Genomic DNA, 17,838 nt, shown 5'->3' with positions numbered 1-17,838 from the left:
TTGCTATTTTGGGTCCTTTCTTACTAGCCTGAGGAAATGACAAGATTGAGAAGCATGAACAGACAACTCCAGATAAATGTTGACTGTACACTGAAAGAAGTTGACCTCCTTCAATCTAGAGGTATAGACTTGATTATTTGGTAAACCATAAGTAATAGTGTGGTGTTTTAAGCTGCTTAAATAGCAATCATTTTGGTTTTACAGATATAATGGATAAAAACTCTCTTAAAAGATCACAGTCCTGGTAGAGATCCCTCACTCCATGGTCATAGATCAGATTTGGGTGATCAAAAAATAGTATTACTTTGGCAACTTCATCATTAAGTTCTTACCATTTAGACTGTTTTATGTTGTTACTCTGTATTTATCCTCTTTTAGTCATTTACTGTGAATATTTTATAAATTGCTGGGGTTTAATTCTAAAACGTAGTAGATTTATATTATGTGATAAGTCATCTAAGATATCTGTAAAAATAGGGATCCCAAATCAGAACATCAGATTTCTCACTTTAAAAATAAGTTCCATATGCGGTTTTTTTATGTTATCTGTTACATGAAAACATTCAACTCTATCTTAGATATTTTGTTTTGGGGTTTTTTTTTTGGCTCTCTTATAGAAGTATACTACAGTAGAAGCTCGCTTAATTGACTTTGATTTACCCTACTCGCCAGGTTAGAGATATTCTTCATTTTCCTCTGTAAAATACACAGCCAGGAGAGGCTGCATTCTGGCACGTCTCTGTACTATTGCTCGCATCAGCTGAATTGTCTGCTTACCAAGAGTCAGTTGTGCCTGTTTTTAAACCCGTTTAAATTACAGAAGTATTGTAACTGGCATAATGTTTTCAAAATTGACATGAATGCAGGAGAAGCTGCTCTTTCTATAAAAGCCATAGGCAACTGCTTTTTAAAGACTCAAAGGCAAACACTTAAAAAAGAAATATATAGGGACTGTGAATTAGATATGGGTGTAAACAACTGAAAATGATTACAGAGGAAAATCAGAGGATTCTATTCTCAAATGTTCTTAAAGTATCTTTTTTGCTCCATTCTAAAATCAAAACAGGGAATTATAGATCAGGGTGCGGCAAACTAGCCTGCTCTCTGTTTCTGTAAATAGTTTTAGTGGAACATAGCCAGACCCATTTGTCTGCATATTGTCTGGGGCTTCTTTTGTGTTTCAACAGCAGTTGAGGGCTTACAACTGTATTACAGGTCCACAAAGCCTAAAACTTTTATTATCTGGCCCTTTACAGGAAAAGTTTGCCCACCCCCACTTTAGATCATCATGATGGGTGTAGTTAATTTAAGAAAGAATATAAGAAGTCTGGTCAACAGATACATAAAGAAAAGGTCTTGGTCCAACATTAAAATATTGCTATGTTTATATGTTTTGTTACATTAAAGTGGGCCTGGGCTTCCCTGGTGGCACAGTGGATAAGAATCCGCCTGCCAATGCAGGGGACACGGGTTCGAGCCCTGGTCCGGGAAGATCCAACATGCCACGGAGCAACTAAGCCCGTGCACCACAACTACTGAGCCTGCGCCCTAGAGCCTGCGAGCCACAACTACTGAGGCCCGCGCCTAGAGCCCATGCTCTGCAACAAGAGAAGCCACCACAATGAGAAGCCCACACACTGCAAAGACGAGTAGCCCCCGCTCACCGCAACTAGAAAAAAGCCTGCACGCAGCAACCGACCCAGTGCAGCCAAAAATAAAGTTGGCGTGTAATTTTTCTTAAGAATTCCGTTTTAGTCAGCCACCCCTCCCCCACCACCACTTACTATTCTTAATTATGGCAGCTAAGAGAGCTTCTACTGTATTTTAAAGTACCCAGTTGCCATTTTAAGTCAAGATTATACAGTAGAAGCAGGGGAACCAAAAAGATACGGAACTCTCTGAACAATAGACAGAAGCACATTTCCATGTGAAAGTTGAGCAATCTGGTTGGGTACCCTTGAAGTTAATTTCAGAAGCCTAGGGGACTCTACAGCCTAGTAGCTTTAAGCAATGAAAGAACTACTGCGTGGGGTTAGACAAACTATTGCTACTATATTAGAAGGTTGCATCAATTTTTTTGCTTAATGTGTTCTTTGAAGCTAAACAAGAAACACTGAAACATTTGGTTGGGATATTTTTAGTAAGCCTTATGGGACCTAGAAATTAGATCATCAGCTGTAACTTAAGTAATTGAAGAAATACTTATGCAGCATCTTAAAGCATAAAAAGATCTAGTTAATAAATGAAATAGCATTGTGGCTTTCATGAGCCATCACAGGAATTATTTTCAGAAACTTATGTAAAAATAGCATATCTAAATGGATTAAAAGCATTTGTGTATAGTACCTGCAAGGAAAACTGTTTGTTACTGAGGTTTTATAAACGCAGAGCTGTGTTTTTGGTGTCTGTTGGGCAACAAAGAGCTCTTTTTTGGTGCTTAAGCAGTTCTAAATCTCCCTTCATAAGGGGTCCAAATATATCCATTTTATACTAAATTGTACTCCTCCATCCTGTGGAAAAATTTTATACTGAGTTTTCAGCCTAAATTTTTAAGCCAGAGAAGGAATCTAGACATTTTGGGGGGCAGGGAATTTAGATAATATACAAATCAGTGCGCGAGTTGATGAAAAGCAGCTTCATTGTTGGTTTTGGTGAGGAAAACTTTTGTTGGGGGAGAAAATTAGGTCTAGAAATCAAGAGATCCAATATATTTGAACTATCAGTACCACATATCATCCTCTGTAAATAAACATGTATACAGTTTCAAAGCTTAACTGGAATTATGCAGAACTGGCAGATTGTGATGATGGGTTCACAGATGTGAAGGTAGGACCCAAAGTTGGCATTGGATCAAAACTGACCTTGCCGTTGTCATGTCAGGAGAAGGGGCTGAAACACACACTGTATCAGGGAGTGAATATTTTGAGAGAGGTGAGATTGTTCTGTTATTCTGAAATTGGCAGCATATCATCTTTTATTATTGATAAGTCTGTAGGGAACATTTAAGATTCTCCTTTTCTTGAAGATAGGAATCCCTGAGCTGCTGCTATCATAACAACTTGATTAATCTTGGTAAATTTATGTGTAGCTTCTTCCATACTTGAATTTATAATGGATAAAATTTTAAGGTTAATATGAAAGACATAAACGTGAGCTTTCTCATGGTTTTGTTCATTAAAATCAAAACAAACAGAGAAAACAGTTGTCATCCTTTCATTTCTCTTCTTCATTTACCTCCCTATGTGCGCCACATACTTAATCCTGTGTAAAGAGATGAGCTTTATAGTTAGAAAAATGTTCCTTTAGGTGATACATTGTAGAAAGACACTGAAGTGGTAGTTTGCTTGAGTATTTTCTCAAAACGGTAAAACAGTTTCAGTGGGAGAAGGGTAGGATAGTATAATGATTTTTGAAACCCTGGAAAAACAGTTCCCCTTTTTAAATGTTTATTTCCATATTTTCCTCAACAAAAATTTCAAGTAACAGGAGAAAAAGTCCTAAATGCTTGCTGATTTTATTTTCTTTATAGGTAACTTTGATCCAAAAGCTATGAATAATTTTTATGACAACATAGAACCTGGTCCAGTTGTACCACCCAAGCCACCTAAAAAAGGTAAGTAGGGAAATGTCACAGACGTCATAGAAATGAATATGAAAATTCCTTGGCAGTTCACCTAAAAAGCTGAAGAAATTTCCATTAGAGATAGCATTTTAAAAGTTACCCTATTGATGTTACTGTGGCAATAATGAAATGTCCCCAAAACCTTAATTTCTAAAAAGTACTAAATAACTCCTAGAGGTCAAAGGTAACTAAAATACGATATACAATTTATTTCGTAAAAAATAACTTGAAAAAAATTGTTATTTTGTATAGTTGATTTACACTGTTACGTTAGTTTCAGGTGTACAGTGAATTTGGTTCTGTTATACCCATTCTTTTTTCAGATTCTTTTCCCATGTAGGTTATTACAGAACTCTATTACAGAGTAGAGTTCCCTGTGCTATAAGTAGGTCCTTGTTGAGTATCTGTTTTATATATAGTTGTGTATATGTTAATCCCAAGCTCCTAATTTATTCCTCCCCCACCATCTTTCCCCTTTAGTAACTGTAAGTTTGTTTTTGAAGTCTGTGAGTCTGTTTCTATTTTGTGAAGAAGTTCATTTATATCATTTTTTAAGACTTTTATGGCTGAGTAATATTCCAATGTGTGTGTGTGTGTGTGTGTGTGTGTGTGTGTGTGTGTGTGTGTGTGTATGTGCCACATCTTCCATACCTTCTTTATCCATTCCTCTGTCGATGGGCATTTATGTTGCTTCCATGTCTTGCCTATTGTAAACAGTGCTGCGATGAACATTGGGGTGCAGGTACGTTTTCAAAGTATGGTTTTCTCCAGATGTATGCCCAGGAGTGGGATTGCTGGAACATATGGTAGTTCTGTTTTTAGTTTTTAAAGGAACCTCATACTGTTCTCCACCGTGGTTGTACCACTTGACATTTCCACCAACAGTGTAGGAGGGTTCCCTTTTCTCCGCATCCTCTCCAGCATTTATTGTTTCTAGATTTTTTGATGGTAGCCATTCTGACTGGTGTGAGGTGATATCTCATTGTAGTTTTGACTTGCATTTCTCTAATAATCAGTGATGTCGAGCATCTTTTCCTGTGCCTCTTGGCCATCTGTATGTCTTCTTTGGAGAAATGTCTGTTTAGGTCTTCTGCCCATTTTATGATTGGGTTGTTTGTATTTTGATATCGAGTTGCATGAGCTGTTTGTATATTTTGAAGACTAATCCCTTGTCGATCGCATCATTTGCAAATATTTTCTCCCATTCTGGGGGTTGACTTTTGTTTTGTTGATGGTTTCCTTTGCTGTGCAAATGCTTTTAAGTTGAATTCGATTCCATTAGGGGGTTTTTTGTTCGTTTCTATTTTCATTACTCTGGGAGGTGGATCCAAAAACATATCGCTGTGATTTATGTCAAAGAGTGTTTTGCCTATGTTTTTCTTCTAAGAGTTTTATAGTATCTGGTCTTAGATTTAGGTCTTTGATCTGTTTTGAGTTTCTTTTTCTGTATGGTGTTAGAGAATGTTCTAATTTCATTTCTTTTACATGTAGCTGTCTGGGTTTCCCAGCACCACTTACTGAAGAGACTGTCTTTCCTCCACTGTATATTCTTGTCTCCTTTGTCATAGATTAGGTAACCATAGGTGTGTGAGTTTCTCTGGGCTTTCTATTCTGATCTATATTTCGGTTTTTGTGCCAGTACCAGACTGTCTTGATTACTGTAGCTTTGATTCCTCCAGCTCCGTTTTTCTTTCTCAGGATTGCTTTGGTTATTCAGGGTCTTTTGTGTCTGCATACAAATTTCAAAATTTGTTGCTCTAATTCTGTGGAAAGTGTCATTGGTAATTTGATAGGGACTGCATGGAATCTGTAGATTGCCTTGGGTAGTGTGGTCATTTATAACAGTATTGAATCTTCAAATCCGAACACAGTCTGTCTTTCCATCTTTCTGTGTCATCTCCGATTTCATTCATTAGTGCCCTATGGCTTTCAGAGTATAGGTCTTTGACCTCCTTCGGTAGGTTTATTCCTAGGTATTTTCTTCTTTTTGATGCAATGGTAAATGAGATTGTTTCCTTAATTTCTCTTTCTGATCTTTCATTGTTCATGTATAGGAATGCAACAGATTTCTGTGTATTAATTTTGTACCCTGCAACTTCACCAAATTCATTGATGAGCTCTTAATAGTTTTCTGGCATCTTTAGGATTTTCCATGTATAGTATGATGTAAACAGTGACAGTTTTACTTGTTCTTTTCCAATTTGGATTCCTTTTGTTTCTTTTTCTTCTCTGATTGCTGTGGCTAGGACTTCCAAAAAAGTGGCTAGAGTGGACATCCTTGTCCTGTGCCTGATCTTAGAGGAAATGCTTTCCGGTTTTCACCATTGAGAATGATGTTTGCTGTGGGTTTGTCATATATGGCCTTTGTTATGTTGAGGCAGGTTTCCTCTATGCCCACTTTCTGGAGAGTTTTTATCATACATGGGTGTTGAATTTTGTCAAAAGCTTTTTTCGCATCTATTGCGATGATCATGTGGTTTATTCTTCAGTATGTTAATGTATGTATCACACCGATTGATTTGTAGATCTTGAAGAATCCTTGCATCCCTAGGATAAATCCCAGTTGATCATGGTGTATGATCCTTTTAATGTGCTGTTGGATTCTGTTTGCTAGTATTTTGTTGAGGATTTTTGCATCTATGTTCATCAGTGATATTGGCCTGCAGTTTTCTTTCTTTGTGACATCTTTCTCTGGTTTTGGTACCAGGGTGATGGTGGCCTCGTAGATTGAGTTTGGGAGTGTTCCTCCCTCTGCTATCTTTTGCAAGAGTTTGAGAAGGATGGGTGTTAGCTCTGCTCTAAATGTTTGATAGAATTCGCCTGTGAAGCCCTCTGGTGGTCCTGGGCTTTTGTTTGTTGGAAGATTTTTAATCACACTTTCAATTTCAGTGCTTGTGATCGGTCTCTTCATATTTTCTATTTCTTCAGTCTTAGGAGATTGTACGTTTCTAAGAATTTGTCCATTTCTTCTAGGATGTCCTTTTTTGGGGCATAGAGTTGCTTGTAGTAGTCTCTTAGGATGCTTTGTATTTCTGCGGTGTCTGTTGTAACTTCTCCTTTTTCATTTCTAGTTTTATTTATCTTGATGAGTCTGGCTAAAGGTTTATCAATTTTGCTTACCTTTTCCAAGAACCGGCTTTCAGTTTCATTGATCTTCTCTATTTTTTCTTTGTCTCATTTCTTTCTCTACTAATTTTAGGTTTTGTTTGTTCTCTTCCAAGTTACTTTAGGTGTAAGGTTAGGTTGTTTATTTGAGATTTTTCTTGTTTCCTGAGGTAAGATGGTATTGCTATAAACTTCCCTCTTAGAACTGCTTTTGCTGTGTCCATATGTTTTAGATCTTTGTGCTTTTTTTTTATTTGTCCGTAAGCATTTTGTGATTTCTTCGGTGATCCATTGGTTGGTTAGTACCATGTTGTTTAGCCTCCATGTGTTTGTTTTTTGCACTTTTTTTCTTGTAGTTGATTTCTAATCTCATAGTGTTGTGGTTTGAAAAGATGCTGATATCATTTCAATTTTCTTAAATTTACTGAGGCTCAGTTTGTGCTCAGCATGCCTGGAGAATGTTCCATGTGCACTTGAGAAGAATGTGTATTCTGCTGCTTTTGGATGGAATGCTCTATAAATACCAATTAAGTGCATGCATCTGGTCTAATGTGTCATCTTAAGGCCTGTGTTTTCTCATTGATTTTCTGTGTGGATGATCTGTCCATTGATGTACGTGGGGTGCTGAAGTCTGCCACTGTGAATGTGTTACTGTTAATTTCTCCTTTGAAGGCTGTGTTAGCATTTGCCTTATTAAGGTGCTCCTATGTTGGGTGCATAGATATTTACAATTGTGATATCTTCTTCTTGGATTGGTCCTTTGATCATTATGTAGTGTCCTTCTTTGTCTCTTGTGTCTGATATGAGAATTGCTACTCTGGGTCTCTTTTAACTTCCATTTGCATGGAATACCTTTTCCCATCCTGTCACTTTCAGTCTGTGTTCCTAGAACTGAATTGGGTCTCTTGGAGACAGCATATACAGGGGTCTTGTTTTTGTTTCCATTCAGCCAGTCTGTGTCTCCTTGTTGGAGCATTCAGTCCTTTTACGTTTAAGGTAATTTTGATATGTATGTGCTTGTTGCCATTTTCCTAATTGTTTTGGATTTGTTTTTGCACGTCTTTTCCTCTTTTGTTCTCTTGTGATTTGATGACTATCTTTAGTGTTGTGTTTGGATTGCTTTTTCTCTTTTGTGTATCTGTTGTAGATTTTTGGTTTCTGATCCCCATGAGTTTTGTTTTTGTTAACTTTTATTGGAGTATGGTTGATTTACAATGTTGTGTTAGTTTCAGATGTATAGCAAAGTGAATCAGTTATACATACATATATCCACTCGTTTTTAGATTCTGTCCCATATAGGCCATTACAGAATATTGAGTAGAGTTCCCTCTGCTGTATATAGTAGGTCCTTATTAGTTATCTATTTTATATACAGTAGTGTGTCTGTCTATGTCAATCTCCCAATTTATCCCTCCCCCCCTTACCCCCAAGTTTGTTTTCTACGTCTATCTATAACTCTCTATTTTGTAGATAAGTGAACTTGTACCCTTTTTTGAGAATCCACATATAAGTGATATCATATGATATTTGTCTTTCTCAGACTTACTTTGCTTAGTATGATCATCTCTAGGTCCATCCATGTTGCTGCAAATGGCATTGTTTCATTCTTTTTAATGGCTGAGTAATTAATATTCCATTGTATATAGGTGACACATCTTCTTTATCCAGTTCCTCTGTCGATGGACATTTAGGTTGCTTCCATGTCCTGGCTATTGCAAATAGTGCTGCAGTGAACATTGGGGTACATGTATCTTTTTGAAGTATGGGTTTCTCCAGATATATTATGCCCAGGAGTGGGATTGCTGGATTGTATGGTAGCTCTATTTTTAGTTTTTTGATAAATCTCCTTACTGTCTTCCACAGTGGCTATACCAATTTACATTCCCTCATCCTTTGGGAGAACCTCTGCCATATAATTAATTTTCAGTTTGTGGGTCTCCCACCTGGTGGGTATGGGATTTGATTATATGGGGAAAGTGCCCCTCCTACCATCTCTTTGTGGCGGCTTCTTTGCCTTTGGACGTAGAATATCTTTTTCGGTAGGTTCCAGTGTTTTTTGTTGATTGTTGTTCAGCAGTTTGTTGTGATTTTGGTGGCTTGGTGAGAGCAGGTGAGCTCAAGTTCTTCTACTCTGCTCTGTTGTCTCCCTTCCCCCCAAATAAATGGAAACTATATAATATAGTTTAAATTTACTCAGCATTATAAAAACTATAGTCCTAAAAGATAATTCTTACAGTGTAATGGGAATTTTAAAGGTTTTATTTTAGAATGGGAAGTTTGATCTGCAGTAGATCTACGATTATTTAATTGACAGGCCACAAAAGAATCCTTGTGTACTCAACAGGCGGGCATAACACTTAGATTGGGACTAGGACAAAGGAAATCCTACATGACCAAGATTTGAGGAATCACTTTTGCATAGTTATTAAATCATTTCTGTGTGGTATTACATCTTTTCTTTTGAGTTTTATGTACCAAATGTATAACTAGCATTGCAGTATCTTAAAAAATTAATCTTTTTCTTCTCCTCCATTCTTATACTTCTCAAGCCTGCGGTCAAGTATGCATTTCATATCTTAATCCTCTTTGGTTTAAAGAACTCAAGGTAGGTTGATCATGAGGACATACAATATTGGAGAAGGCCTTACTTACAAAAGTTACAAAAGTTACCTACAGGGGTAACATTTTAAAATCACATCAAACTGATTAATCAGAGAATTTTAATTCTACACAAAATAATGTTACCTAACCTAAACAGCTTTGTGTTCAACACTCGGTACAGAGTGTTTTAAGGATTTCATTTATAGGTGGCAATGCAGTACATGTTCTTTTTATTGTTTAATACTATTGGGTTGGCCAAACAGTTCGTTCAGGCTTTTCTGTAAGATGTTACAGAAAAACCTGAATGAATTGTTTGGCCAAGCCAATACTGTGGATGTTTTGACTGCTCTGCATTTAAAATAGCCTACTGCTGTCTAAAAATGGTACAAAGAATCTTAGTGGATGACTACCAAGTACCAGATTTGTATCTACTAAGGAAGCATTCCCTAGTGGTAATCCGGTTAATTGATTCAAGGGCTGTGGGAGGAATCACCCTGTTTAAGGGATATGTCCACTGTGAGCCACCTTATTAGCATAAACTCTGTGGTCTGAAGGGCCCACCATAATTAACAAGGACACTCCTGTCTCTTGAGAAATTTCAGGATTTTAGAGGTTATCTTCCAGGAGCTGGGGCCAAAGCTAGAGCTTTCTTTGAGCAAGGCCAAATTCTTTACAACACTTAAAGTAGTGCTTAGAAGGAAATTTATAGCCTTCAGTGCTCACATAAGACAAGGAGATCTAATGTCAATGACATAAAATTCTACCCTAAGAATGTAGAACAAAGGAAGTGAAAAGAAAGAAAATACAAGAAACATCAATGAGACAGAAAATACAAACAACAGAGAAAGGCATCAAAGCCAAAAAAAGCCAAAACTTTGAAGGATAAACAAAGTCAGTAAACTCTCAGGTTGACTGATCTCGAAGAACAGATTACCAAAATCAGCAATGAAAGATGAGGCTACCTGTTAAAATAAGGGAATGCAGTGAACATCTTTATGCCAGTAAACTCGACACTGTAGATGAAATGGACACATCTTGAAAAATACTGAGAACAAGATGAAAAGGGAAATATAACTAGTTATATATGTAATTAAAGAAATTGAATCCATTATCAAAAGTTTTCCCAGAAGGAAAACTTTAGACCCAGATGGTTGCACCAGTGGGGTGAATTCTATCAAATATTTAAGGAAGAGATGCTGCCAATCATACAAACTCTGAGAAAATAAGAGGAAGGAATGCTTCCGATTTTCTTTATGTAGCCAGCAGGACCGTGATTCTAAAACCTGATAGCCATTACCTACCTCCCCAAAAGAAAACAAAGCTACAGATCAATAACCCTCATAACAAACTTAATAAAGTATTCCCAATAGAACAAAAGATGGATAATACATCATGACCAAATTGGGTTTAGCCTCAGGAATGCAATATTAAGAAAGTAAAGGAGAAAAAGCATATGATCATTTCATTAGATACTGAAAACCATCTGATAAAATTCAGCAGATGACATGATTATTTGCAAAGAAAATCTAAGGATACCAAAAATTAGAACTAATAAGTGAATTTAACAAGGTTTTGGGATATAAGGTCAGGATCCAAAAACCATATTTATATATATTAGCCAACAACTGGAAAGTGGAAATAAAAGGATAATTACAATACCATCCAAAAAATGACACTAATAAGTTTCACCAGATATGTACATTGAATATTATAAAACACTGCCAAAGGAAATTAAAGAAGACCTAAATAAACCATGTCTGTTATTAAATCAGTTTTATTAAGGTAGCTATTCTTCTCAGATTGATGCAATACCAGATTTACTGTTTTTTTCTTTTTTTGGTAGAAATTAAAATTCATATGGAAATGCAGAAGACCTAGAATATCCAAGTGGAATATAGATGTTTATCTGAATAATAAGTGTGATAATTAGAGAAAGAAGGAAAGACAGAAAGGGAGACTGAGAAATCTTTTTGGACCAGACTTTGTAGTTAAGCAACGCAAGAGTGTGTGTGTGTGTGTGTGTGTGTGTGTGTGAGTGAGATAAGCTGCCTCAGCTGATTCAGAAAGTTGTCCCCCCACCCCCAACCTTGACATTGGTAACTCATAGTGGCGAGAGCACTGACCTTGGTGTGGTACAACTTAACTTGAGCGCTGGTCCTGGTTGTCTTGGCCACCTGACCTTGTTCAGATCCAGAGCGGTGCTTCTGTACAGGGTTGTTGTAAGAGTCAGCGAGAAGGAGGTATGTGATGCTATAAAAGTGGTTAACAGTTCTAAGAAGTAGAACTTTACCTTAGTCTATCCTCTGGAGCCTAAGATGTTCACTCTGCTTTTGTTTTACTCTGATAACAGTGTTTAAGATTGTGGAGCACTGATTTCCAAAGGTAGGTTGTACTAGAGGGCTGCTTATGGGCTCCAAACTGATTACAAAATGTAAGATCTTTCTTCGGTTCTTAAGGGTAAATCATATGAAGTCTGCCACTTTTTGTTTTTACTTAATACAAAACGCTACTTACTAACTGCCTATACATTAATAGAAACAGTATTCTCGCAAGAAATTGGTAATTGGTGTGCCTGCAGTCCATGTTGTGAAGTGTCTGCTAGGCTTTTGCACACACAGGTAACTGGAATTTCTGAAAGATTGGGGAGTATGTATTCTCAGTATATAGTATTACTTTGAGTTGGTTCTGATTTTTCAAGTACTGCTATTATGGTTTACTGTTACCATTAATGCAATGTGTTCTTGGGTTAGCCTTATATGGGTGGTGTACTTTAAACCCATAATTTTCTAGTAACTACTGCTTAATCAGGGAATTGCTAAAGTATCATCTCCCGAATTTTGTGTTCATATTGACATTTAATTATACTGAGTTTGCACCCCTAACTCACTAGAAAGTGGGAAACTGGTGAAATAAGTCATTTATTCCAAGTAATTAGAGAGGATGGAAAAAGTGGATACCACCTTATCCACTGCTCTGGATAGGTTGTAAGAGCAGTATTAAATATGGGACTTACCTTCATGGGAGAACTAAAGGTAGCATGAGGTAAAAGAGTAAATACTCAACTGTGTGTGTTCTGCGAAAGGTCCTTGTGAGCCTGTCCGCTCTTCTAATGCACAGCTTGATCCCTTCTTCCTGGCTTTGCTTCTTCTCATGCAGACTCATCAGACACCTGCACAGTTGAGAGGAAAGCCCGAAGAATTAGCGTGACCTCCAGAGTACAGGAGGACATCCATGACACCCAGGCAGCAGCTGCAGATGGTTTGTACTTGTGTGTCTGGAGTTTGTGCAAAATGTCCAAACACACGTGTTAACCCATGTAGAGTTCTCATAAGTAAAGGCCAACCTTTTTTTTTCCCTTAAGAAATTACTCTCTACTGAGTTTCTAAGGCTGTGCTGTCCAGTAGAAGTAACAGTTGAAGCCACGTACATAATTTAAAATGTTCTATTAGCCAAAGTAAAAGAGAAAAGTGAAATAACATTTCACTATGAAATCGATATAAAATTAGTGAGGTATTTTATTTTACATTCTTTCATACTAAATCTTCCTTTTACACTTAGAGCACACCTCAGTTCAGAGTGGCTGCATTTCTAGTGGCCACCATATGGGACAGAGTCCTCTAAAAATAATAGTATCTAGGAAACAAGGCCAAGTAAATAAATAAAAAACAACTTCAACTTGAAAGTTTTGGACTTTACAATATCTTATCAAAAGCAGATTAATATTATAAGAAAACTTTGTACTCTTAACAGAGAGATAACAAGTTCAGGTTTTGCACCACGTTCCCTTTAACATTAAAGTATTACATTTTTTCTGTTAAGATTTCCTCTTAGTGTACTTTTTATTTTATTTTGTTTAACATCTTTATTGGAGCATAACTGCTTTACAATGGTGTGTTAGTTTCTGCTTCATAACAAACCGAATCAGCTACACGCTCAAATTTAATCTTAGTCCTGACCACCCATAGAATTCCTTTCTCACAAACCTTCTACAACTTTCTATATTCGTATTAATTTCTCCCTTATTTTCTTTCCCGTTTAGAAATAACCAGCTTTATGACAAATTACTTTCTGTTCTCTTAACAAAACACATTCTCATTCCTTATGCCCCTTCTTTTTCCTTGCATACAAAGATGTTTTTCCTTATGAGTTTTTAGTACTTTTACTTACATATTTTAATTAGAATTCGTAACCTTAGAGCCTTGGTTTCTAGCAAAATCTAAGAAGTAATTATGAACTGTTTGCCAGTCAGGAAATGCTGGTATGACAAACTATGAACATATCCTATAACCTGCTTTCTTTCTTTAATAACCTAATTAATTTCTTTCTTTAGTGGGTCCCAAGACATGTCCAGTGAACGCAAACAGACTTGTTTAGCAGTTAATGTTCTCGTATCTTATTTGGAAATGATCCGAATATTCAGTGAATTCCCATTGCTTAATTTAGCAGTTTCAAAAGTTACCAAAAATCTGGAGAAACTGTTCTGTGTAGGCAGTCCTAAAACATTATTCCTCAAGAGTTCACCTAAAAACTCTCATCTCATTTACCTTTAAAGTTTCATCATATCAACTTATTTTCTTGCTGACAAATTTTGTAACAGGAATAGTAACATCTTATTTGACTTCTAGTCAAATTGACTCTATGGTCTGTATGACAAGCCAAGTTCCATGTTGTTACCTAGCCCCCCTTTATTTTTTTCTTGTTGATGAGAGTTAGTTACCTTTGAAGTTTGCATTTTGAAAATGGCCTATATAAGCATTCCTGGAGTAGACCAGCTAGACCTTTGGCATCTCAAAGGCATAGGAGGAGAAATGCAAGCTTCTCCTAGGTGGACTTTGTTCCTTAAGGCCAGATCCACCCCACCCCCCACTACTACAAGCCTCTTAAGATAAATAGGGGAGGTTTTTGGGATTTGGGAATGGTAAAGGATTGTGGGCTTTGGATTGGATTGTTCCTGGAGCTACACCTCTGGTCCTGGAAAAACCTGAATTTGTAAAACAGGGACAGCTATTTTGAATTTATCAAAGGATCGACATACCCATCCACCCTATGATAGAATGTTTTTTATGAACTGTCACACCACTTATAAGTCATTATGATTAAAAACATGCATATTGTGGAGCTGAAAGTCTCATGGAAGAAGGCACACATTTAATCAATGTTTGATATAGTATGACTAGTACTACGGGGGGGGGGGGGTGGGAGTCATGGGCGGGCCGAAGTTGTGAGGGAAAACTTCAGAACTAATTTAACATGCTATATAACATTTCTCATTGTTTTCACTTGGCTGGAATATAGCATAACTATCCACTATCGAGAGATGTTTAATTAACTTGGAAGGTAGTCTGTGCTGGACTTCTACCTACTTGTAGGAAAAAAGTAAATTGTTGAGAACAAAGTAGAAAATATATCATAAACTTACTATTTAGTTCTGCATTTCTAGTAGCTATGTATACTATTGGCTTTGTCATTTCACAATACCACTTTCCTTGCTTTTGGGGGGTAATTTTGAATTTCCGTTTTGATGATACTTAGAAAAAAATTCACTCTGTTTTCTCTCTTTTATTCCTAACTTCTCTCAGAGCATCCAAGTAGCTCCAAACAGAGTCCTCGGACACAACCCCGAGATGAAGACTATGAAGGGGCTCCATGGAATTGTGATAGCTGCACCTTTCTGAACCACCCCGCACTAAATCGCTGTGAGCAGTGTGAGATGCCACGGTACACTTGAATTCCCAAGAGTCTGCACTAGGTTGAGAGTGAAGCTTTGAGCGCCCATTAGAAAGAAAGGAAACCTGGGGAATCTGTTCATCTGCCCAGCCTTTTCATTTCATATAACATGGTGGGGGGGGGGGGGGGATGACAATGCAGCCGCTTGTGCTCAATAAAGGAAAAATGGGGAGGGTTTTTTTCCCCCTTTCTTAACTCATTGCAGAGTTACAGATAGAAAGGGATACTTGAAATGGGGAAAGGATTCACTCCTGAAAGAATGTACACAGAGAAGTCAAGAGCTCTTCTGTGCAACCCCAATTGTTAAAGTTACTGCTGTTAAAGTTACTTATAAAATAAGTTACCCTTATTTTATAAACTAGAACTTTGATTCATGATGTGACATGTTACAGTTTATGCAGACAAACTGTGAATTGCCAGAGCAGACTTACCTGGTCACAAGCTCTCTGGAAAACCCAGGCTCCCCAGGCTTCTTCCTGTTGCTTCCTACTGAAGAGAAGGACAGGGAGAAGCAACCAGAGGATGTTTTCCTGGGGGGACAAAATAACAAGGGTATTTGTAATTGCTGCTTTTTTCAGGGGTAATTTCAAACACACAAACAAAATGTTTTAAAATGTGATTTGTAGCAGTCAGGAATTAGGCATATCGTGCCCTTTGTTCGAAAGTACAATCAGAGGCAATAAGATCCCTTTTGCTTGTACAGTGATTCATCAAGCTATACCAACACTGGTAACTAAGACCTAATTATGCCGCATAATAGATATATTTTTTAAGTTACTGCATGCTTTTATTAGGCCACTGGTTTTTAAAATAACCAAGTCCTTACAAATTATGATTTTATGAATGACCTTCTCGTAAAACTGCGCTTCACCAATAGCACAGTGAACGTATGCTGAATGTAAATCCATTCCAAAATCCACTTGGAATCTTGAGCTCAGCTGTGGTTCTATAAGAAATGTTTGCAGCCCCTAGAGCCTTTTTCCCCCTCCTTCCAATTTGTGATGAGTCCATGATGTTTACAGCACAGATAATACTTTGTGCCATAATCCTAATTTAGCTGAAAAAAATTAATATTAGTTGTTCAATAAAGATATATTTGCACATATGTTAACAAAACAGTGTGAGGAACATTATAGTTGGCCAATATCATAAAGTTGCACGCTGCGTTATTTGGGGAGGAAGAGAAGGCTAGTCAAGAAATAACGACTGAGAGAAAGGTGAATACAACAGACTTTGAAACTAAGAACTTTTAAAATGTAACAATACTGTATTCAGAGATGATACTGAGTTTGTTCAGACAGTTCAGGTGATACTAAAGCACTCTTTATTTATGAAACTAGAACTTTAGGGTATAAATAACTGAAGACATAAAATCATTTGACTTACTAAAGTGCACCACTAGAAAATTATTAACAGGACACTGAATGAAGGTCTTTACCGTTGTTGACTTTTCTTCCAAGCTCAGAATTGGATTTTGGAATCTTCCCCCTATTTGGGTAAATATAAACAGCAATGAAGTTGGTAGGTTTCCTAATCCTAAAGGATTTTACCTCAGGTTATAACCTGAGGAGTATATATACTCCCCCATACCAGCCGTCCCCCTTCTCTCCTCTCTCTCCCTCTCTCTATCACACACACACACACACACACACACACACACACAAGCTTCACGCTGTCACTGTATGCTAATTTAGCAGTAATCTCTGGCAGACCTGGAAAAACAAGCTGCACTTAATAGCATAATGAAACCAAAGGCATAATAACTTATCATAGCTTATCATCAAAATCACAATTTCACACTGTACCTGCAGCTTTGAAAACATTTTTTCATATGTGGAAAATGTCCTGAAGAATATCTACTTGTCTCACAAAGTCAGCGTGGCTATGTACTTACACTGATAAAACATCTCTCATATAACAACTGTGGTAAAACTGTGAAAATAAAGGTGAGAAAGCAGATGGGCTTAAAAGCATTGACCTGAAAACAGCATTCACTCTTTAAAGGCTTTTGTAGTAACACTGGTGTCTGTCAGTCTCCAATAAGTCTATCAGTCCTACTGTCCTGTAATATGCCCATGCTTTTGCCTTTGTATGGTTTCACATCTCTTTAGTGATGGTCAACCCCACTTGGTATTAAGTAACAATTTAGGGGAAAAATACATATATTGCTTGATGTTCTAGCTAAAGGTTTACCCAGTATTCTTAGTGATAATGCTGAAGTGGCAGCAATTAACTTGGCAGTTGTCAGTCGAGAATGAAAGTAGCATGTATGGAAACCGTTTGATGCTTTATTAAAACCATGTAGATGACTTTAAAACTATTGCATGAACATACATCCAGATTACTGAACTGTTATCATCATACAGTAGATGCATGGTTCCAGTCCTTTGGTGATAGATCTAGTAAATCATTGTTTTCACCTGCCAGGAAATATGAGCAATCAGTCTATTTGATAGGTGTAGAGGGTGGGGTTTGAGACATCAGCGATTGATTTTTAAGGAAGTTTTGTATATGTTCATTTCTGGTTGTGCACAAGTTTCATACGCCAACATAGGCTGTATTCAGTTTTTAAAATAAGCAAAATTATTTGACACTGATAAATTTGATATATTTAACTGTGTCCCATATATAGACTACTTCTTGCCTATGACAAGTTTGAACAAGAATTCAGTCAACTTTCAAGATGCCTTTTCAAAAGGATCTGGCTGCTGAGGTGCCTATGCTTTTAGGATCAGTTGGTGCACTTCTTGTTTCTAGTTAAAAAAAAAAAAACAAAACAGGTT

General features: G+C 37.1%; 1 protein-coding gene across 1 annotated transcript in view; it reads left to right on the top strand.

The window, feature by feature from the left end:
• Positions 1-15,118, top strand: part of TAB3 (TGF-beta activated kinase 1 (MAP3K7) binding protein 3) — a 58,684-nt gene extending 43,566 nt beyond the window's left edge. The window contains exons 5-8 of the mRNA XM_082864703.1: positions 28-121; positions 3,530-3,613; positions 12,485-12,586; positions 14,908-15,118. Coding sequence (XP_082720829.1) covers positions 28-121; positions 3,530-3,613; positions 12,485-12,586; positions 14,908-15,056 — 429 coding nt within the window. The 3' untranslated portion in view covers positions 15,057-15,118. The remainder of the gene's footprint in view (positions 1-27; positions 122-3,529; positions 3,614-12,484; positions 12,587-14,907) is intronic.
• The last annotated feature ends 2,720 nt before the right edge of the window (positions 15,119-17,838 follow it).

The sequence above is a fragment of the Leucopleurus acutus genome, assembly GCF_964270905.1.
Source record: "Leucopleurus acutus genome assembly, chromosome: X".
NCBI classification, from domain to species: Eukaryota; Metazoa; Chordata; class Mammalia; order Artiodactyla; family Delphinidae; genus Leucopleurus; species Leucopleurus acutus.
This window is presented reverse-complemented; position numbering and strand designations above follow the sequence as displayed.